Below are 9,991 nucleotides of genomic sequence, written 5' to 3' on the forward strand. Positions count from 1 at the left end.
TCTGGAGAAAACCCCCCTATTCCCTAAATCCCAGTGCTGCTCCACTCAGGACATACCACAGAACTGAGCCCATCTGTGCAGAGCAGGAGAAAAACGGCCCTGCCCAAATCCTGGGATTGTTTCTGACATTCCTCTACCCCAGCTCTGAGAGACTGGGCCAGCATTTCCTGCTCTTCTGATCATTCTGGAACCCAAATGATGCTGGGAGGAGGTGGGACAGTTTGCAGGGAAACAGGAGCATGAGCAGGGCATGTTTCACGCAACCAAACCCTTCGCTGGCACCAGTTATAAGTTGCATAACCACCCAAAAATGCCTTATTTATCACTGTGGTGTTAAACGCTCAGATCACACTCCACATCCTTTTAAATCTTCAGCTTTTCAGCTGCTCCCAGTCCTTCACCCCTCGCAGATGACAACCACTTAGGAAAAAGAAATCTTTATTTTATAGGTTTTTTTTGTATACTTGTACACAAGTAAAATAAAATGCATATCTATATATACTGCAATCTTGTGAAGGGGCAGGCAGCATTCTTTAACAAATGCTGCCCGTAAACGTGGTGTGAAGGATGGAATGGAGATGGAAAAACTGCAAGAGTCATCAACATAGGATTAAAACAGCATCAAATCCATTACCTCTGCAAATGGGAACCTGCAACATTGTTCAGTGAGATGGTGAGTTACAAACAGACTTTAGACATTCTTTTCAGAGCATTTCTTACACTTCTTTTTTTTTTTTTTTTCCTGTAAATAAACCACATTTCTTTACCATCTGCTGTAGCAAAAGCTGCTTTGTGGGCAAGTGCAGTTCCGAAGACCAAAGGTATAATTCACAGGTTTCAGGACAAATAAATTATGTACATCTCAGTATTTGTCTTTTTTGTTTTGTTTTGTTTTTGTTTGTTTGTTTGTTTTAATAAAGGCATCCAGTTAAGTTTTGTGTAACAAAGCTTTCTCAGGGTGGATGGGAGTCCTGCTTTTGTTTGCAACATTTATGGAGGTCAGCAAAAGTCAAGTATTAAAGTGTCATCAACCCAGGAAAAGAGTTAATTTTAGCAGAATAACAGTAAGCTCCACACCAAGGGGGGGATCAAAAGGCTTAGGCTGAGCTGTAACGTGGAGCTGTTCCCCTGCTGGGTGAGGCGGCACTGGGCCTTTGATCTGTTCTTTTTAGAGCAGCCCTGCCTCTTTTTGGTTGGGACTGTGGAAGGTTCAATGGGCTCTAGAAATTCGGGTCTCAACTTGGTCAAAGGAGGGTCTACAATGCTGGGGAAGGTCCCAAAGGGGGAATCGTTTATCTGCTTGTTGCTGCCATTTTTGGAACGGTCCGTCTCCATGTACTTGGGCCTGGACATGTTCTCCTTCTCCTTGAGGTGGTTGTTGGACGAGCGGCTGCTGTGGGAGGAGGGCCCTGCCTTGCCCTTGGCCTCGTAAATGAAGGACTTGTCCATCTCTGGCTGGCAGCACTTGGAGGAGCCGTCGTGGGAGCCCAGCGGGGGCAGCCCCGTCGGGAGCTTGCCCGACCTGGTTTTGGTGCTGAAGACGCTGGTGCGGATCTGGTTGAAGGAGTCCACACAGCTGTCCAGCTCCGAGCTCTGCAGCCGCTTCAGGTCCCGCCCCGCCAGGCGAGGGGGCAGGTGGCACTCCAGCTCCGAGGAGGAGCCCTTGAACTGCTTAAACCAATTCCAGAGCGAGCGGGCCTGGCAGTCGCAGATCCACTGGTTGCCATTGAGGCGCAGGTACTGCAGGGACACCAGGGGGGCCATGGTGTCCCCTGTGAGCACGGTCAGGTTGTTGTTGAACAGGTACAAGGTCATCACCTTCCCCAGGTCGTGGAAGGCGCGCCGGTGCACCAGGCTCACCCTGTTCTGGTGTAGCAGCAGCCGGTCCAGGTTGATCAGCCCGCGGAAGACGTTCTCCGACAGGCTCTTGATCTTGTTCCCGTGCAAAAACAGGTACGTGAGGTTGGCCAGGTCGATGAAGGTGTCGTCCAGCAGGATCTGGAGGTTATTATCCTGAAGGTAGAGGTACTGCAAGGAGAACAACCCTCGGAAAAGCCCCGTGGAGAGCTCCAGGAGCCCACAGCGATCCAGGTGGAGGGTGTGGAGGTGCACAAGCCCCCGGAAGGTGACAGGGTTGATGGATTTCAGGTTCGTGTTGTCGCTGAGGTCCAGCTCCTCCAGCTTGGTGAGCCCGTAGAAGGCCCCGGGCTCGATGAGGCTGATGTTGTTGGAGTGGATCCACAGGATGGTCATGTTGCGGCAGGAGGTGAAGCTGGTGGCCCTCACCAGGGTGATGCGGTTGTTGTGCAGGAAGATGCGCTGGCTCTGGATGGGGATCTCCGTGGGGATGGCTGTCAGCCCCTGCTGCTGGCAGCTGATGGTGATCTTGGGTTCACTGTAGCATACGCACGCCCCGGGGCAGGACTCCACTTCTGATGGGATGTTCAAGCAAAGCACCAAAATCAGCAGTCTGCTTCCTGAGTAAGGACAGAAATAGGGTGGGGATTAGGCAGGGTCATGGAGAGCGCTTCTCCTGGCAGAGGAGCCTGAAATTCCCCCTCCATGTGTGGCATCACCAACCACAAACAGATGCCAGGGCAGCCAGTGATTAAAATGTAGGATTTAAGATGGGATTCTGTCACTCAGCTCAAGAGCTTAAATCAATGTATACTTGTAGAGATGGAATCCCAGTGCCTCCTCTGACCTGCACTCTCAGGAGGTGAAAGAGTAGGATCAGCGCTTTGGATTTGCACATCCAATACCAGCCCCGTTCCCAAGATCTTACCTATGAGCAAAGGGACCAAATTCTGGGGCATTTCCCTCTGCCATGGGCACACCTGGCACAGCTCAGCCCCTGGAAACCACCTGGGATGTACCAGGGAACCCCAAATCCCATCCCAGCAGTGCCACCAGCTCCTCACTTTGCAGGGTCATGGAACAACTCTTCCAAACAAGCAGGTCTCCCCACACTGCTCTCAAAACATGACTGTGACTTTCCACAAATAATTTTGGACTGATTTGATCTCCTGGGAGAAATAACTGTGAGACATTCCCAGAATAACTTTCAGGTCAGACCTGCCTGGAGAAGTCTCAGGGCCAAAAGGATCCTTTCCTTCTCCTGCTCAAAACTTTAAGCCACATATTCCTCCTTCCTCTCTCCCCATATTTTTTTCCTTTGAACCTGTGCAGCCACCGAGGAAGAGGAGGAAACAGCAGGATTTTTCATCGTGCTATTGTAGGAGAAAGTCACATGCAAGGCTTCCTTCAGGGATCCCAGCAAGTGTGCAAAGCAGGAACAGATTCCATGTGTCCCAAGCATGCTGGCAGCCCCATGGGGCTGGAAAACCCCAGAGAGGAACAATTTTATTCCTGGTGATGCCCAGCCACTTCCCCAGAAGCTGGGCTATACTGGAATCCCAGGGAAGCATTTTCGTTCACCAAATTCCCCAGCTGGGAGCTAGGAATGAGCCCAGGTGGAGGGAGGGGATGGACAGAGCAGCACCTTCTCCAAAGGAACCTCGAGGGTCCCTGAAGGTCCTGCTAGAGACCTGAGGTGAGCCAGGCTGTTCCCTGCTGCTGGTGGGAAGGGAGGCAGTGCCAGCACTGCTTTCCCAGCAATTAGCAGCCAGTAATTAGTCTGATTCCTCCAAACGGGAGATAAAATGGATGGACAGCAGCCAGAGCAGCGGGAGGCTCCATTTGGGAATGCCACATGTGAGCAGGGACACTGTGACTCCTTCCCAGCTTATCACAGCACCTCTGGCCAAAGGAAATGTCCTCCCCACCGCTGGGAATCTCCAGCCTGGGGACAAGAGCAGCTTTGCCTCTCTTGTGGGAGGGTTTTCCCTTTGAAGAACTCAAAACATTGTTCCGGAATGTTGACGCCTCATTACAAAGTAAGGTGGAAAAGCAGAGTGCAAAAAGCCAGACAGGAAAGCCCAGAGGAGCAGAATGTGATGAACTGGGGAGACTGGAGCCAAATCCAGCCTTGCAAATTCCAGGGGGAATCTGAAGGCAGTGGCTGCACCTCCCTTAGAGCTGGCAGGTGCTGACGTGGCAAATGAAACCATGACAAACACCAACAATAACAGATTTTAATCACACAGAAACCTCACCAAATCTTCACTGAAGGAATAACAATTGGAAAAGCCGAGGTGCGAAAGTCTCATTCCTGCAAGAACAGGCCAGAATCCCAGCTTTGGGTGTCAGTCTGGTCAGAACAATTCACCATGTGTGGCTAATAAATCTGATGTGATCCAATAGTCCAATACAGGCAGGAGACTCCCATATATCATATTCCACAAGGGAAAAAAACCCCAGCTCAGCATGCAGAGATAATTGGAGCCTGATGCTATCAGCTGCTGAGCAACCCTGCAAGGCAGAGTTTGAGTGCGGTGTTGTGACACATTTTGGCTGCCTTGTCATGTTTTGACGTGTCACGTCCCATTGCATGAAGCACAGTAAAAGGAGACAGCTGAGACTCCCTGCTGCAGCCATGGCACACCAAGAGCAGCCTCCTGGGAAATTAAAACAGTGCTGGCCAGTCTCTGGCCATCCCTCTGCAGCTGATAATGAAACCCCATGGGCAGAGAAATGGGATTTGCTGGAGCCTCCCTTGGCAGCTCCCTGATTTGGGTGATGGGGCTGAGGGTGACACTGGAGTCACCTCCTCATGCAACACCTCCCACTGCAGCAAAACAGCTCAGACTGGGACATGGGGCAGCATCCAACTGTCCCCAGGCTGCTCCTCCCTGCCACGGCCTGGGGACAACCCAGCCACAGCCTGAGTGCATCCAACAGCCCTTAGGATGGGAAACAGCAGAGGGAATGCAAAAATCCACTGCCAACAGAGAGGAGGCACAGTGACACCATCCCTGTCCCAGCTCCACCTGAGGACATGGTACATCCATGTAAATCCCTGTGTACATTTGGAGAGAGCTGCTGGCATGAGCCATGAGCATCATCCTGCCCTGTGCCAGATGTCCCACAGCTGAGTGGGCACAGGTGACCCACAGGGTCTCCCTTCCCCTGAGAAGCTCCTGGCCAGGCAGCAGGGTCCTGCCCACCTCCTGGCTGTGCCCAGGAGGGTTAGGGGCACATCCTGCTGCCAGGCTCGGCTCCAGGAGGGCAGGGGCACATCCTGCTGCCAGGCTCAGCTCCAGGAGGGCAGGGGCACATCCTGCTGCCAGGTTCAGCTCCAGGAGGGCAGGGGCACATCCTGCTGCCAGGCTCAGCTCCAGGAGGGAAGGGCATATCCTGCTGCCAGGCTCGGCCCCCCTGTCCCACCCCCATGCCCCGAGGCTGCCAGCAGCGCTGACTCAGTGGCACTGAGAGCTGCTGGGAAATTAATTACAGCAGGGCCAGGCTGTGTGCTTTAATTAGGGACCTGGTGCTCATGAGCTGCTCGGATTAGCTCCTTCCAGCGAGACAGTTCCTGTCAATCATCCCCCAAAGCCTTTTTCCAGTGGCTTTCCCAGCGTGCAGCCCAGCCGTGTCCTGGCTGACCCATGGCACAGCCCAGCCTGTCAGTCCCAGACAGGGCAGGGCCAGGGGGAAGGACAGGAGTGGGTGAAGCCCTGGGAAGCCAAGGTGACCCTTCTGTCCCCAGCCAGGCTGGGTGTGCAGTGACAGAGACCCCAGGGACCCTGCCACGGCTTTCCCTGCTCCCCCAAACCGTTCTCCAGGGACTGGTGTCCAACCAGCAGCTCTGCCTGGTCTTGGTGTGTCCCAGACGCAGTGGACACCAAGTGCCATCAGCCACGCAGACCTTGCACAGGGATATTTTTATTTGTTTTCCTGGAGCACTGGGCTCAGCTCTGGCCGTGAGCTCCTTACTTTTCCCGGAAACCTTCTCCCTGCCCTGAGGCCAGAAGGACAGGAGACAATCAAGGCCAGGTTGGATGGGGCTTGGGGCAACCTTCGGTAGTGGAAGGTGTCAGGGGGTGGAACAAGAGAAGCTTAAAGGTCCTTCCCAACCCAAAGCATTCCAGGCTTCTGTTATTCAGGGCTGTCAGGGAGGAGGGAGGGCAGAAGGTTCCCTGTCTGCCCATTCCCAGCTCCCAGTGGGAAACAGCATCGTCCCTTCACCTTCCAGATATATCCATCCTGACTGCTGTATCTGTATCACCACCAATGCATGTTGATCCTCCACCTCCACCTCCAGCTGGACTCTCCCACCTCAGCTCCCATCTCTGCCCATGCCTGAGGAAAAGGCTCTTGGAATGACACCTGTCCCCTCCTCTCTTAGCTGAGAAACCATCCCTTCCTCTTTCAGCAAATGATTAAAACTTAACTCGAGAGTTCCTATCAAAAGCAAAACATGAAAGAAACTCCAGAACCTGGAACCTTCAGTCCCTCCAAGACTGTGGCTTTGAGTTTAGCATTTGTTCTTCCAGAGCTTTCTTGAAAGCCAGAAAGCTCCTTCAGTGAAGCTGCAGCTTCCCCTTTGCCATTCCCGAGTGTTCTGACTCATGGAACTGGAAGCAATTAAAGTGGGTCCATTATCTGCTCTCCGCCGCTCCCCCGGGCCATCGCCTTGTCAAACGTGGCAATTAGAAAGAAAAGGCTCCGGGGGCCTCCAACAGATGCTTTGCAAACTTTTTTCAGGAGGCCAGAGCGAGCTGCAATGCGATGCCCTTTGCAGAGCCGGGCCTGTCCCCGCTGCTCCGCTCTGCCATCGATTCGGAGATATTCTAATGTGCCTTTCCTGCAGTGCGGGGTCAATAATCATCAGAATTCTCTCCTGCTCGGACATAAAGGGAACATTTCACAATACAAAGCCTTTTGCTGATGCACAAGGCGTTTCGCCTTTGTTTATAGCAGGGACATGCTGGAGCTGCCGAATTCCCCACTTGGAGTGGGCATCGTTTGAAATTCCGTGGGCATCGTTTGAAATTCCACGGGCATCGTTTGAAATTCCGCCCTCGGCTGCTCCTGGTGCCTCCCGCTCCATCCCGTGCCAAAGGTGGGGCTGTGCCTGTGCCACGGGGAAGAGGGCAGTGCTTTGATGCATTTCAATGGAGGTGGATGGAGAGGTCAGTGAGGAAGGACAATCGGCTCGGAGTGGTCTGGAATTTCCTCTCTTCTGCTGCAGAGAGGATGAGGGTGAAGCTTTGCCTCCGTGAAACACCTGGGAGAGGCACCAGAGTCACAGCTGTGGGGCACAGCAGGTCCTGCCGCCCCAGGCAGCTGCAGCACAGCATTTTGGGGCTGAAGCAGGTCCTGGGGCACCTCTGTATCTCCATGGGCATTTTGGGGTGTCAGACACCCCTCTCAGGTGGGACAGACAACGAGGTCACTGGGGTGGGTGAGCTCTGGGGTTCTGCTGGGGATGCTCGAGGTCCAGGGGCTGGAGCTCGGGCCCAGCTCACACGAAAACACCGGGGATGAATCCCAGCAGCCTGAAAATGGGAGCTGATTCCCTTTTGGGCACAGCTAGAGGCCTGAGGCAGCAAGACTGCTGCAGGCAGGATTGGGGCAGCTCTGTGTAAGACCTGTGCCAGCCCTGCCTGGAGCTGCTGGGATGGGAGCAGCAGAGGGGCAGTGATTTAGGCACCTGAACCCCATCCCTGGCTTGTCCCTGATCCCACATCCTCTGGGGCTGCATTCAGACCCATTAACCTTTGGGTCTGAGTGCTCTTCCTTGCCTTTGGCAGCACAGCCCCTCCAGCACATGCTGACCAGGATCTGAGCAGGAGAAACCACAGCTGTGGTCAGGGCTGAAAGGTCATTTCCGTAATGCATCCCAGGCAGTGCATGTGCCAGCTCCTCACTTCAGGTCTTCATCTTCCCCTCTTAAATCACACTCCCTTCATGTGGTTTCTAGACTTAATATTGCAGGGATATTTTGAAGGGAAGAAGGTAAAAACGAGTTCTATCTTGTGCAATTCTTCCACTCCATTCTCCCAAGCCTCCAGCGGGGTTTGAGCACTGGTTCTTCAGCACGGCTGGGGCTGAGCTCCACAGCTCATTCCAGGAGCTCAGGGCAGCACAGCCTTCCCTGGGACAGCTCCATCCTTCCCTGGCATGTGCCAAAGCAGCTCCACTTGTGGGGCTCCCCATCCCTGCCACTGGCTCTCCCTCACTCCCAAAATTTTGGCAGCAGCCTGGCTTTAGCCTAAGAACATTTGGTCAGGGTTTTGCTTTTGGTGCTTTGCCAGCATTTCCCTGGGCAGCAGCAGGGAGAGGAAGAAGAAGGGCAGAGTGAACACTTTCTATTTCAGCCCATTTGAATGAGAACCCAACGAGGAGCACAAAAATTAAAGTTCCTTCTGTAGCCAGAGGGTTTCCATGCTGCTCAATTCCCAAGGCTTGCTGCAAGGCACAGAGGTGTGAGAGCTGCTCACAGAAAAGGTCACAGAACCCTTCTGAGGGAAATACCAAGAGAGTCACCAGGTCCCTGCTTAACAATAACAATTATGAATTATTACAGCCCAGCAGTGCCCTGGGAGGCCAGGGAATGGGAAAAGTCCTGACTCCAATAAAAAAAGGTGGGTCAGGGAATGGGAAAAGTCCTGAATCCAATAAAAGAAGGTGAGAAGAGCTGCAGAGAGCCAGGCCAGGGACACGGGCTGAGGTGGGATCCAGGAGCAGACAGGGGTGGGAATGCAGCTCTGAATGGTGGGAGTGTTTCCCTGGCACCTTCTCCAAGCCCTGGGCAAACTGGCCTGAGGCAGAGCTGCCCTGGCTCCCTACTACACAGAAAACCTTCTTTCCCCTCTTGGAGATTATTCCAAGCCCCAGGTCCCTGTGGGAATGCTGCTCCAGGTGTTTTTGCTGTACTCCACAGTGCAAGGGGTGCAGGGGCAGCTCAGACCATGGCAGGGGTGCAGATGGATTGGGCAGAGATTTAGAAGGAATTCTTCAGAAGTTCAGATGGAAAATTGCAGAGGAGCAGATGGAGTTTTGTAGAGGTTCAGAGGGACCATGGCAGAGGTTTAGATGGAATTTTCCAGGTGTTCGGATGGAAAATTGCAGAGGTTCAGGTGGAAAATTGCAGAGGTTCAGGTGGAATTGCAGAGGTTCACGAGGAATTTTGGAGAGGTTCAAGTGGAGTCTTGCAGAGGTTCAGATGAAGTTTTGCACACGTTCCGATGGAGTTTTGCAGAGATTTAGATGGAGTTTTGCAGAGGTTCAGATGAAGTTTTGCAGAGGTTCAGGTGGAATTTTGCAGAGATTTAGATGTACAGCTGCAAAGGTTTCAATGAACATATGCAGGGGTTCAGATGGACTTTTAGAGATGTTCCACATCTTCTCTGGAAATTCCATTTTAGCACCTCCCCTCCCTTACAGGGAACAACAAATAAGGACTTGGCCAACCCACACAGGTCAAAGATGGTATTTAAAATTATTTTCATGGAATCAGGAATAATCTTTGAGGTTCTTAAGCACTGAAAATCTGACCTAGCTATTCCTATGGATAGGCACTGGGAAATGCAATGGCTACACCAGCCCATTTTGCAGTGAGTGCTCTGCCCCTCACCTGGGGGGCCTCTCGCTGCCAGACCCATCAGCATAAGCAGAATTTTCAGCTGTTCTCATGTAATACAAAATAAATCTGCATGGTTGCCACCTGACCTCTTTCCATTTGTGGCGCAACTGGAAGGGGAAAGTTCCTGACGTTTTAAAGGGAGAAAACGATGAGTTTAAAGTAAAGCATGGAGAATTCCTGTGGAAAAGGCCTCTTAGGTGGGTTTGGGTTTGGCATAGATCACCCTGCTCCTTTCTGTGCAGACACTGCAGGTCTCAGGTGCTGCTGCCCACCCAAACTCCCAGTGTTCCCATTCCCTTCCCCAGAAGTGGTTTCCCCAGTGCAAGCAGGAGTGTGGCCCTGGTCAGGATGTGATCCTGTCTGGAGCTGGAACACCCATGGACATGTCCAGCTCTCCTGAGCACACTCCTGATGCAAAGCCTTGTCCTGGTGCCCTCTCCAGCAGTGGACAGCACAGCAGCAGGACAGGGAGCACAGGGGGTTTGTGGGGATTTGGCTCAG

General features: G+C 52.9%; 1 protein-coding gene across 1 annotated transcript in view; it reads right to left on the minus strand.

Moving 5' to 3' along the window:
- Window positions 1-424: 424 nt before the first annotated feature.
- Window positions 425-9,991, minus strand: part of RTN4R (reticulon 4 receptor) — an 87,630-nt gene continuing 78,063 nt past the window's right edge. The window contains exon 2 of the mRNA XM_064727093.1: window positions 425-2,477. Coding sequence (XP_064583163.1) covers window positions 1,051-2,477 — 1,427 coding nt within the window. The 3' untranslated portion in view covers window positions 425-1,050. The remainder of the gene's footprint in view (window positions 2,478-9,991) is intronic.

Source organism: Zonotrichia leucophrys, chromosome 15 (genome assembly GCF_028769735.1).
Source record: "Zonotrichia leucophrys gambelii isolate GWCS_2022_RI chromosome 15, RI_Zleu_2.0, whole genome shotgun sequence".
NCBI lineage: Eukaryota > Metazoa > Chordata > Aves > Passeriformes > Passerellidae > Zonotrichia > Zonotrichia leucophrys.